The following is a 12,743-nucleotide window of genomic DNA, read 5'->3' on the forward strand; positions in this document are numbered from 1 at the left end:
TAGATAGATCACCGGCAGCTAGGCAGGTCATACTGTATAGATAGATCACCGGCAGCTAGGCAGGTCATACTGTAGGGATAGATCACTAGCAGCTAGGCAGGTCATGCTGTATAGATAGATCACTAGCAGCTAGGCAGGTCATACTGTATAGATAGATCACTAGCAGCTAGGCAGGTCATACTGTATAGATAGATCACCAGCAGCTAGGCAGGTCATACTGTATAGATAGATCACTCGCAGCTAGGCAGGTCATACTGTATAGATAGATCACTAGCAGCTAGGCAGGTCATACTGTATAGATAGATCACTAGCAGCTAGGCAAGTTTAGCTTCAGCGTATTTGACATATTCTATAGGAGCTAACGTATGGGAAAATAATGCCCTTGCTGGTACATTTACAAGGTTCTGTGTGATGACAGGTCTGCCCAGGCACTGCATCAGGCCGGTACCAATACAGAGTCAATGTGCAGGGGAACGAGGTAATTGAGGTAGATATCTATATATAGGTAGGATAAAGTGATGAGTCTAAAGAATTAGTGCAAAAAGGGTCAATGCATATCGGTAAATAGTTAACCAATAGCCACGCAGACTATTTAGCAGTCGTATAGCTTGGGGGTAGAAGATGTTCTGGGTTCTGTTGGTTCCAGACTCAGTGCATCCTCAGGAGAATGATTTCTGAATTTACCAGACATCCTGCTATGGACTCACTGACCCAGTGTTATAGTACTGGTACTGAGAGAAGGAAGGTGGGAGGGAGAGGGGGATGGACAGAGAGAGGGAGAAGGGGGGGTGGACAGATAGAGAGATGGATGGAGGGAGGGAGAGGTTCAATTGCAGAGAGAGGGGTGGAGGGAGAGAGAAAGGGTTGGATGGATAGAGGGAGGGAGGGAGGGAGGGAGGGAGGGAGGGAGGGAGGGAGGGAGGGAGGGAGGGAGGGAGGGAGGGAGGGGGAGGGAGGGAGGGAGGGAGGGAGGGAGGGAGGGAGGGAGGGAGGGAGGGAGGGAGGGAGAAAGGGTTGCAGTGAGAGAAGGGAGGGAGGGATGTAGTGAGAGAAGGGAGGGAGGGATGTAGTGAGAGAAGGGAGGGAGTGAGGTAGAGATGAGGAGGGAGGGAGGTAGAGAGAGAAGGGAGGGAGTGAGGTAGAGATGAGGAGGGAGGGATGGAGGTAGAGATGAGGAGGGAGGGAGGTAGAGAGAGAAGGGAGGGAGTGAGGTAGAGATGAGGAGGGAGGGAGTGAGGTAGAGATGAGGAGGGAGGGAGGGAGGTAGAGATGAGGAGGGAGGGATGGAGGTAGAGATGAGGAGGGAGGGATGGAGGTAGAGATGAGGAGGGAGGGAGGGAGGTAGAGATGAGGAGGGAGGGAGGGAGGGATGGAGGTAGAGATGAGGAGGGAGGGAGGGAGGTAGAGATGAGGAGGGAGGGAGGGAGGTAGAGATGAGGAGGGAGGGAGGGAGGTAGAGATGAGGAGGGAGGGAGGGAGGGATGGAGGTAGAGATGAGGAGGGAGGGAGGGAGGTAGAGATGAGGAGGGAGGGGGAGGGAGGGAGGTAGAGATGAGGAGGGAGGGAGGGAGGTAGAGATGAGGAGGGAGGGAGGGAGGGATGGAGGTAGAGATGAGGAGGGAGGGAGGGAGGTAGAGATGAGGAGGGAGGGAGTGAGGTAGAGATGAGGAGGGAGGGAGGGAGGGAGGGATGGAGGTAGAGATGAGGAGGGAGGGAGGGAGGTAGAGATGAGGAGGGAGGGAGGTAGAGATGAGGAGGCAGGGAGTGAGGTAGAGATGAGGAGGGAGGGAGGGAGGTAGAGATGAGGAGGGAGGGAGGTAGAGAGAGGCGGGAGGGAGTGAGGTAGAGATGAGGATGGAGGGAGGGAGATAGAGATGAGGAGGGAGGGAGGTAGAGAGAGGCGGGAGGGATGTAGTGAGAGAAGGGAGGGAGGGATGTAGTGAGAGAAGGGAGGGGGGGATGTAGTGAGAGAAGGGAGGGAGTGAGGTAGAGATGAGGAGGGAGGGAGTGAGGTAGAGATGAGGAGGGAGGGAGTGAGGTAGAGATGAGGAGGGAGGGAGGGAGGTAGAGATGAGGAGGGAGGGAGGGAGGTAGAGATGAGGGAGGGAGGGAGGGAGGTAGAGATGAGGAGGGAGGGAGGGATGGAGGTAGAGATGAGGAGGGAGGGATGGAGGTAGAGATGAGGAGGGAGGGAGGGAGGGAGGGAGGGAGGGAGGGAGGGAGGGAGGGAGGGAGGGAGGGAGGGAGGGAGGGAGGGAGGGAGGGAGGGAGGGAGGTAGAGAGGAGGGAGGGAGGTAGAGATGAGGAGGGAGGGAGTGAGGTAGAGATGAGGAGGGAGGGAGGTAGAGATGAGGAGGGAGGGAGGTAGAGATGAGGAGGGAGGGAGTGAGGTAGAGATGAGGAGGGAGGGAGGGAGGTAGAGATGAGGAGGGAGGGAGGTAGAGATGAGGAGGCAGGGAGTGAGGTAGAGATGAGGAGGGAGGGAGGGAGGTAGAGATGAGGAGGGAGGGAGGTAGAGAGAGGCGGGAGGGAGGTATAGAGAGGAGGGAGGGAGGTAGAGATGAGGAGGGAGGGAGGTAGAGAGAGGAGGGAGGGAGGTAGAGATGAGGAGGGAGGGAGGGAGGTAGTGAGAGAAGGGGGAGGGATGTAGTGAGAGAAGGGAGGGAGGATGTAGTGAGAGAAGGGAGGGAGGGATGCAGTGAGAGAAGGGAGGGAGGAATGTAGTGAGAGAAGGGAGGGAGTGAGGTAGAGATGAGGAGGGAGGGAGGTAGAGAGAGAAGGGAGGGAGTGAGGTAGAGATGAGGAGGGAGGGAGGAGGTAGAGATGAGGAGGGAGGGAGGTAGAGATGAGGAGGGAGGGAGGAGAGATGAGGAGGGAGGGAGGGAGGTAGAGATGAGGAGGGAGGGAGGTAGAGATGAGGAGGGAGGGAGGGAGGGATGGAGGTAGAGATGAGGAGGGAGGGAGGGAGGTAGAGATGAGGAGGGAGGGAGGTAGAGATGAGGAGGGAGGGAGGGAGGGATGGAGGTAGAGATGAGGAGGGAGGGAGTGAGGTAGAGATGAGGAGGGAGGGAGGGAGGTAGAGATGAGGAGGGAGGGAGTGAGGTAGAGATGAGGAGGGAAGGAGTGAGGTAGAGATGAGGAGGGAGGGAGTGAGGTAGAGATGAGGAGGGAAGGAGTGAGGTAGAGATGAGGAGGGAGGGAGGGAGGGATGGAGGTAGAGATGAGGAGGGAAGGAGGTAGAGATGAGGAGGCAGGGAGTGAGGTAGAGATGAGGAGGGAGGGAGTGAGGTAGAGATGAGGAGGGAGGGAGGTAGAGATGAGGAGGCAGGGAGTGAGGTAGAGATGAGGAGGGAGGGAGGTAGAGATGAGGCGGGAGGGAGGTAGAGAGAGGAGGGAGGGAGGGAGGTAGGTAGAGATGAGGAGGGAGGGAGGTAGAGATGAGGAGGGAGGGAGGTAGAGATGAGGAGGGAGGGAGGGAGGGAGGGAGGTAGAGATGAGGAGGGAGGGAGGGAGGTAGAGAGAGGAGGGAGGGAGGTAGAGATGAGGAGGGAGGGAGGGAGGGAGGTAGAGATGAGGAGGGAGGGAGGGAGGTAGAGATGAGGAGGGAGGGAGGTAGAGATGAGGAGGGAGGGAGGGAGGTAGAGATGAGGAGGGAGGGAGGTAGAGATGAGGAGGGAGGGAGGGAGGTAGAGATGAGGAGGGAGGGAGGGAGGGAGGTAGAGAGAGGAGGGAGGGAGGTAGAGATGAGGAGGGAGGGAGGGAGGTAGAGAGAGGAGGGAGGGAGGGAGGGAGGTAGAGATGAGGAGGGAGGGAGGTAGAGATGAGGAGGGAGGGAGGGAGGGAGAGATGAGGAGGGAGGGAGGTAGAGATGAGGGAGGGAGGGAGGTAGAGATGAGGAGGGAGGGAGGGAGGTAGAGAGAGATGAGGGAGGGAGGAGAGATGAGGAGGGAGGGAGGTAGAGAGAGGCGGGAGGGAGGGAGGGAGGTAGAAATGAGGAGGGAGGGAGGTAGAGATGAGGAGGGAGGGAGGGAGGTAGAGACGAGGAGGGAGGGAGGGAGGTAGAGAGATGAGGAGGGAGGGAGGTAGAGATGAGGAGGGAGGGAGGGAGGTAGAGATGAGGAGGGAGGGAGGTAGAGATGAGGAGGGAGGGAGGGAGGTAGAGACGAGGAGGGAGGGAGGGAGGTAGAGAGATGAGGAGGGAGGGAGGTAGAGAGATGAGGAGGGAGGGAGGGAGGTAGAGACGAGGAGGGAGGGAGGGAGGTAGAGAGATGAGGAGGGATGGAGGTAGAGATGAGGAGGGAGGGAGGGAGGTAGAGACGAGGAGGGAGGGAGGGAGGTAGAGAGATGAGGAGGGAGGGAGGGAGGTAGAGACGAGGAGGGAGGGAGGGAGGTAGAGAGATGAGGAGGGAGGGAGGGAGGTAGAGACGAGGAGGGAGGGAGGGAGGTAGAGATGAGGAGGGAGGGAGGGAGGTAGAGACGAGGAGGGAGGGAGGGAGGTAGAGACGAGGAGGGAGGGAGGGAGGTAGAGAGATGAGGAGGGAGGGAGGGAGGTAGAGACGAGGAGGGAGGGAGGGAGGTAGAGATGAGGAGGGAGGGAGGGAGGTAGAGAGATGAGGAGGGAGGGAGGTAGAGATGAGGAGGGAGGGAGGGAGGTAGAGATGAGGAGGGAGGGAGGTAGAGATGAGGAGGGAGGGAGGTAGAGACGAGGAGGGAGGGAGGGAGGTAGAGAGATGAGGAGGGAGGGAGGTAGAGACGAGGAGGGAGGGAGGGAGGTAGAGACGAGGAGGGAGGGAGGTAGAGAGATGAGGAGGGAGGGACACCAAATGTTGGCTGGATTACAGTAAAGCTCCCCCACACAGATTCTGAAGAATCCCAACTATTCCTCCAACGTAGAATCCCTAACTGTAGAGATGTTTCAGCACAGCTATTTGGACAGGAACCTCAGAAAGTTGGCCTGACTACCAGGGGGGGGGGTGCATCTTATCATTCCAACTACAATAAAGCAATGTGAAACACTGACATAATTCAACCAGGCTGAAACAGTGATTCTACATGTTTTTGAACAGGGGTCATGTATCTGGACTCAGACACCTGAACAGTGGATTTCCCCAGCATGTTCAAACATGAATAATGTCTTACTCACTTTGGTGTTGGCGTTTCCATGGACGACCACTGGCAGTGTGTCGTACACGGTGTTTCTGACTCGTACTCTCTCCGTTCCAAACTTCAGAAGAACTTCGTCTTTTGGGAGAGACAGGAGAACAGAAGAACAGGGTTGATATTACGCTACTGGGGCCTTCCAGTATCTAAACATAATCTCAACCCTTTATTTATCTGGCTGTCACAAGACTCTGTCTGGACTCGGTCTGGCTCTTTGGCTCAATACACAGTCACTGGCAAAAAAACAGAACTCATTAACTGTCTACTAAATGTAATCTCTGTGAAATAGGGTTGTAAAAATGCTATGGGTGTTTTTACAGATTGGTACAATTCCAAAATCTAAAAATACATTTCCTGAGTCTTATTTTCATCAGCTGGAGATAGGAAACCGAGACTCCAGAAAGCAGTTTACAGCAGGGGATAGAGGGGATAGAGGGGATAGAGGGGATAGAGGGGATAGAGGGGATAGAGGGGATAGAGGGGATAGAGGGGATAGAGGGGTAAAATGAGCCTGAGTGGTAGTTCAGCCACCCATTGTTTCTAGGAAACCACACACAAAAGGTCTGAATACTTATGTAAATAAGGCATTTTATTTACTGGTATTATTTGCTAAAAAAATAAGATAAAAAACTGTTTTCACTTTTGTCATTATGGGGTATAGTGTGTAGATTGATCAGAAATAAATTCACATTTAATATATTATAGAATAATGCTTTAATGTAACAACATGTGGAAAAAGGCACCTGAATACTTTCTGAATGCATTTTACTGTGTAAAAGGTTTTATCGTGCTTGTTTTCTGTTACCAAAGTTAAATGTTTTGTAAATCAGTTAGGGTCTCTATAACTAGGAGGCTGTAACCCATGACTGGTCATCCTTGTAGCTGTGTGGGTTAATATGCTGAAACACTGATTCTATCTCAAGGCCATCAGACTGTTCAACAGCCATTACTAACATCTGCTAACCATGTGGATGTGACAAATAAAATAGGGTAAGTTGAGCCAATGGCCATGGGGTAAGTTGAGTCAATGGCCATGGGGTAAGTTGAGTCAATGGCCATGGGGTAAGTTGAGTCAATGGCCATGGGGTAAGTTGAGCCAATGGCCATGGGGTAAGTTGAGTCAATGGCCATGGGGTAAGTTGAGTCAATGGCCATGGGGTAAGTTGAGTCCATGGCCATGGGGTAAGTTGAGCCAATGGCCATGGGGTAAGTTGAGCCAATGGCCATGGGGTAAGTTGAGTCAATGGCCATGGGGTAAGTTGAGTCAATGGCCATGGGGTAAGTTGAGTCCATGGCCATGGGGTAAGTTGAGCCAATGGCCATGGGGTAAGTTGAGTCAATGGCCATGGGGTAAGTTGAGCCAATGGCCATGGGGTAAGTTGAGTCAATGGCCATGGGGTAAGTTGAGTCAATGGCCATGGGGTAAGTTGAGTCAATGGCCATGGGGTAAGTTGAGTCAATGGCCATGGGGTAAGTTGAGCCAATGGCCATGGGGTAAGTTGAGTCAATGGCCATGGGGTAAGTTGAGTCAATGGCCATGGGGTAAGTTGAGTCCATGGCCATGGGGTAAGTTGAGCCAATGGCCATGGGGTAAGTTGAGCCAATGGCCATGGGGTAAGTTGAGTCAATGGCCATGGGGTAAGTTGAGTCAATGGCCATGGGGTAAGTTGAGTCCATGGCCATGGGGTAAGTTGAGCCAATGGCCATGGGGTAAGTTGAGTCAATGGCCATGGGGTAAGTTGAGCCAATGGCCATGGGGTAAGTTGAGTCAATGGCCATGGGGTAAGTTGAGTCAATGGCCATGGGGTAAGTTGAGTCAATGGCCATGGGGTAAGTTGAGCCAATGGCCATGGGGTAAGTTGAGTCAATGGCCATGGGGTAAGTTGAGTCAATGGCCAACAAACCCCATACAAATGATGATTACATTCTGTCAGTTTTATGCATGATGTGATATGCATAGTATTTTGCAGTGTGTCATGTCTATGAACTCAAGATGGAGCATTTTTATTGGTACAGAGCAGACATCATCGTAAGTTGAGCCAATGGCCTTGGGGCAGACATCATCATGTCCTGCGTAAACAAAAGTAAAACAAGCTGGTGTCTGGCCCCCCTTGAGATTCCTGAGAGCAGCCAAGGAAGTGAGAGAAGGGAAGAAGTCCATTAGAACAGCAGCAAGGAAGTGAGAGAAGGGAAGAAGTCCATTAGAACAGCAGCAAGGAAGTGAGAGAAGGGAAGAAGTCCATTAGAACAGCAGCAAGGAAGTGAGAGAAGGACCATTAGAACAGCAGCAAGGAAGTGAGAGAAGGGAAGAAGACCATTAGCAAACAAGGAGCTTTGTGAAGAGAGGCTGTGACAGAGTAGCAGAGGAACACAAGACCTGATGTGGTCCTTCTGTAGCTCAGTTGGTAGAGCATGGCGCTTGTAACGCCAGGGTAGTGGGTTCGATCCCCGGGACCACCCATACGTAGAATGTATGCACACATGACTGTAAGTCACTTTGGATAAAAGTGTCTGCTAAATGGCATATATATCTGATGACATGGAGTCTGAGCTTGATAAACATATCAAAAATCTCGCAGACCAGTTTCATGAGCTTAGTAACGTCAAATGCAGATAACTTGCCTACGAATTGGCACATCAAAATAACATCCCTGTCCCAGACAACTGGTCAAGAAATGGAGGGTTACATGATATTGAACAGAGAGATCTACAACTGAATGTAGGAATACATTTCAGATGTACAATATACTACACCCCCATTCCATGAATTAAACTTTAACATACCATCACAAGATACCATCACCCACTTACCCAATGATGGCTCAACTTACCCTGTCCCTATTCTAAACGTACCCCATACCCCATTCTAAACGTACCCCATTCTAAACGTACCCCATACCCCATTCTAAACATACCCCATTCTAAAACTACCCCATACCCCATTCTAAACATACCCCATTCTAAACGTACCCCATACCCCATTCTAAATGTACCCCGTACCCCATTCTAAACGTACCCCATACTAAACGTACCCCATACCCCATACTAAACGTACCCCATTCTAAATGTACCCCATACCCCATACTAAACGTACCCCATACTCCATTCTAAACGTACCCCATACCCCATTCTAAACGTACCCCATACCCCATTCTAAACGTACCCCATACTAAACGTACCCTACACCCCATTCTAAACATACCCCATACCCCACTCTGTCCTAATAAGGGCTGTGGCAACTCACCGATAGCTCCATTTAAGTTCTGGAAAATCTGAGACTTGTGGTCCAAAGTCATGTTCAAACTCTCCTGGAAAAAACAGCAACATATAGAAATTTAAATAAAAATGACAAGTGAAATTGTCTGGTTATTTTAATCGGTTTGTCTTCTGGGGTGTGATGTGTTTTCAGGCATTTCTATGAGGACATGCGGTGGGATAATAACCCTGGTTCATCATGACACCATGATAACTGGGAGTCTAACCCTCTGTAACACAGTACTTACAGCACTTACCCTCTGGAAAGAGTCCAGGTATGTCTACACTGAGCACATTCCTCAATATCACTCCAAGATATCAACTTCCCAGTTCATGCTTCAAAACCAGCTTTATAACAAGGTTTTAAAAAGTGGTTCCGTGTGACTGAATATTCCATGATGTACACTAAGGCATAGCTGTCAGAATAGATGGATGCCGTTCATGATTCATATAATTCACCAATACATTTCTTGGCAGTCCCTAAAACATATTCCTATCAGGTTGTAAATCATAACTTGTTTGCTGGCTCAACGCATTTGTGGTGAACTGTTTCAGTTACAAAATGGACGACTGTAGTTAAGGCTGGAAATGTCAATTACAATCAGACTAGGGGTGATGATCACAAGTCAGTCGTAACGTGGACAATAGGCTAGTGCACACGTGTCAAACACAAGGCCCGCGGGCCGAATAGGACACAAGCGAGTTGAACCTGTTGATCCTACCCCCTACTTTTTCGAACATTCTGTTAAAAATCGTGCAACATTTCAGCGCCCTGCTACTCATGTCAGGAATATAGTATATGCATATGATTAGTACGTGTGGATAGAAACACTCAGACGTTTCTAAAACTGGTTAAATCACGGCTGTGACTATAACAGAATGTGCGTTTCATCGAAAAGCGCAGGAAAATCTGATCACTGAAAACTGGAAAATATATCAATGCGCCACTTGAACGTATTGTTGAATAGAAACCACATTACCTGGAGCCGAGGTTGCAATACCTACAGTTTCCACACGATGTCAACAGTCTTGTCATTTGCCTAGGATTTGTTTCTTGGTCAAACGGACAAGAGACAGCCCATTTCTTCCGGTCTCCGACCAGATATTTTGGTTGAGATTTACCCGGACATTATTTCAAGACGTACAGCTATAGAATATACAGCTCTCCATATAGCTCTCCAACCTTGTACCTGCAGCTAACTCTGTATGCCATGGGCTCTCCATCCTTGTTCTTGCAGCTAACTCTGTATGCCATGGGCTCTCCATCCTTGTTCCTGCAGCTAACTCTGTATGCCCTGAGCTCTCCATCCTTGTTCCTGCAGCTAACTCTGTATGCCCTGAGCTCTCCATCCTTGTTCCTGCAGCTAACTCTGTATGCCCTGAGCTCTCCATCCTTATTCCTGCAGCTAACTCTGTATGCCCTGAGCTCTCCATCCTTATTCCTGCAGCTAACTCTGTATGCCCTGAGCTCTCCATCCTTGTTCCTGCAGCTATCTCTGTATGCCCTGAGCTCTCCATCCTTGTTCCTGCAGCTAACTCTGTATGCCCTGGGCTCTCCAACCTTGTTCCTGCAGCTATCTCTGTATGCCATGGGCTCTCCAACATTATTCCTGCAACTAACCAGTGCTTCATTTGGGAAACCAAGTGAAATATGTTCAGGAACATTGATAGTAACATGTTTTTATAACGAAACATATTTCACTAAACTGTTGACAGCCCCCCTGAGTGCTCCAGAATGGAATAAAGGAGAGAGAGGAGGAGATGGAAACATACTGAGATATTGTACGGTGGGGAGATATTCTGCTAAAGGTGGAATTTGATATGGCAGCCTATTAATTATGAAAAAATTAAACAAAAGGCGAATCAAATGCAAATTCACTAGTTAGCTAACAGTACGCCGCCCTGCACAATCCATGAAACAAAAGCATCGCCCAGGGCTGTACGTCCTCTCCCAGATTCGTGGATAGACATTGTTTAGTGTAGCATAAGGTAACCAGTCCATCCAGTATGCATAATGATTTATCCACACTCCAAGGTGATTACTCAAATGCGTTTAATTTTGGAGTATATATAGGCTAGATCAATTATGTACCAAAGAGACTTAAATCAGTTCAGATGTATGTTCCTCTGGCATGCGTAATATGCAGTAGACTATGTATTGTAAAACGTCACAATCGTCATTTTTAACTCAGTTTATTTTTGGCTTGGGCTCATAAACATACGCTCTAACACGTATATGGGTGTTTTGAATGAATCGTCGCCTTTGAAAGCACTTTTGTCTCATTTCGTTGTTGTTTGGCTTCAAAACAACATAAAAACAACCACGTTCTCCACTCAGTTTCAACCTGTTGTTAAACCTCTTTCTTCAAATCTCTGTGTCGTTGTATCTGTCGAACTGCTTTGCTTTATCTTGTCCAGGTCGCAATTGTAAATGAGAACTTGTTCTGAACTTGCCTACCTGGTTAAATAAAGGTGTTCTCAACTAGCCTACCTGGTTAAATAAAGGTGTTCTCAACTAGCCTACCTGGTTAAATAAAGGTGTTCTCAACTAGCCTACCTGGTTAAATAAAGGTGTTCTCAACTAGCCTACCTGGTTAAATAAAGGTGTTCTCAACTAGCCTACCTGGTTAAATAAAGGTGTTCTCAACTAGCCTACCTGGTTAAATAAAGGTGTTCTCAACTAGCCTACCTGGTTAAATAAAGGTGTTCTCAACTAGCCTACCTGGTTAAATAAAGGTGTTCTCAACTAGCCTACCTGGTTAAATACAGGGTGTTCTCAACTAGCCTACCTGGTTAAATAAAGGTGTTCTCAACTAGCCTACCTGGTTAAATAAAGGTGTTCTCAACTAGCCTACCTGGTTAAATAAAGGTGTTCTCAACTAGCCTACCTGGTTAAATAAAGGTGTTCTCAACTAGCCTACCTGGTTAAATAAAGGTGTTCTCAACTAGCCTACCTGGTTAAATAAAGGTGTTCTCAACTAGCCTACCTGGTTAAATAAAGGTGTTCTCAACTAGCCTACCTGGTTAAATAAAGGTGAAATAAATCAATACATTTTAATAAATCGATCAGCGCAGTGATGTGAGTTGTAAAAAGCACGGTACTGGTTGATGTGATTTTAGATTGCGTTAGCATTGATGTCAAAGTGGTTGGAGAAACAATAGCGCCTTGAGTACCATGCCATTAGGACCTGATGGAGGAACAATAGAGCCTTGAGTACCAGTCCATTAGGACCTGATGGAGGAACAATAGAGCCTTGATGAGTACCAGTCCATTAGGACCTGATGGAGGGACAATAGAGCCTTGAGTACCAGGCCATTAGGACCTGATGGAGGAACAATAGAGCCTTGAGTACCAGTCCATTAGGACCTGATGGAGGGACAATAGAGCCTTGAGTACCAGTCCATTAGGACCTGATGGAGGGACAATAGAGCCTTGAGTACCAGGCCATTAGGACCTGATGGAGGAACAATAGAGCCTTGAGTACCAGTCCATTAGGACCTGATGGAGGGACAATAGAGCCTTGAGTACCAGGCCATTAGGACCTGATGGAGGGACAATAGAGCCTTGAGTACCAGTCCATTAGGACCTGATGGAGGAACAATAGAGCCTTGAGTACCAGTCCATTAGGACCTGATGGAGGGACAATAGAGAGTACCAGACCATTAGGACCTGGGAGGGACAATGGAGAGCCCTGAGTACCAGGCCATTAGGACCTGATGGAGGGACAATAGAGCCTTGAGTACCAGGCCATTAGGACCTGATGGAGGGACAATAGAGCCCTGGGTACCAGGCCATTAGGACCTGATGGAGGGACAATAGAGCCTTGAGTACCAGGCCATTAGAACCTGATGGAGGGACAATAGAGCCTTGAGTACCAGGCCATTAGGACCTGATGGAGGGACAATAGAGCCCTGAGTACCAGACCATTAGGACCTGATGGAGGGACAATGGATCTCTGAGTACTAGACCATTAGAGACCGGATGGAGGGACAATAGAGCCTTGAGTACCAGGCCATTAGGACATGATGGAGGGACAATAGAGCCCTGAGTACTAGACCATTAGAGACCTGATGGAGGGACAATAGAGCTCTGAGTACCAGGCCATTAGAGACCTGATGCTCGTTAGCGAGTTGGGTACTACCAACACATGTCCAGAATGCATAAGAGGAGATCAAACATAAACTCCACGGTCACGTGTCATTTTACCGCGGTCATGACTCATTCTGGCGTGGCGGTAATACCCAAGAAACACAACAACCGTAGGAACCACAATAATGTAAATACCGAAGCCCATTCCAGAGCATTTACCCTATAGAAAAATTCCAGG

General features: G+C 49.5%; 1 protein-coding gene across 2 annotated transcripts in view; it reads right to left on the minus strand.

Moving 5' to 3' along the window:
* LOC123991450 (procollagen-lysine,2-oxoglutarate 5-dioxygenase 2-like) overlaps positions 1–12,743 on the minus strand; it is a 113,470-nt gene that overhangs the window by 45,455 nt on the left and 55,272 nt on the right. For both annotated transcript variants that reach the window (XM_046293061.1, XM_046293060.1), the window contains exons 6-7: positions 8,405–8,468; positions 5,144–5,241 (exon numbers count right to left, since the gene is read on the minus strand). In XM_046293061.1, coding sequence (XP_046149017.1) covers positions 5,144–5,241; positions 8,405–8,468 — 162 coding nt within the window. The remainder of the gene's footprint in view (positions 1–5,143; positions 5,242–8,404; positions 8,469–12,743) is intronic.

This window comes from Oncorhynchus gorbuscha, linkage group LG12 (genome assembly GCF_021184085.1).
Source record: "Oncorhynchus gorbuscha isolate QuinsamMale2020 ecotype Even-year linkage group LG12, OgorEven_v1.0, whole genome shotgun sequence".
NCBI lineage: Eukaryota > Metazoa > Chordata > Actinopteri > Salmoniformes > Salmonidae > Oncorhynchus > Oncorhynchus gorbuscha.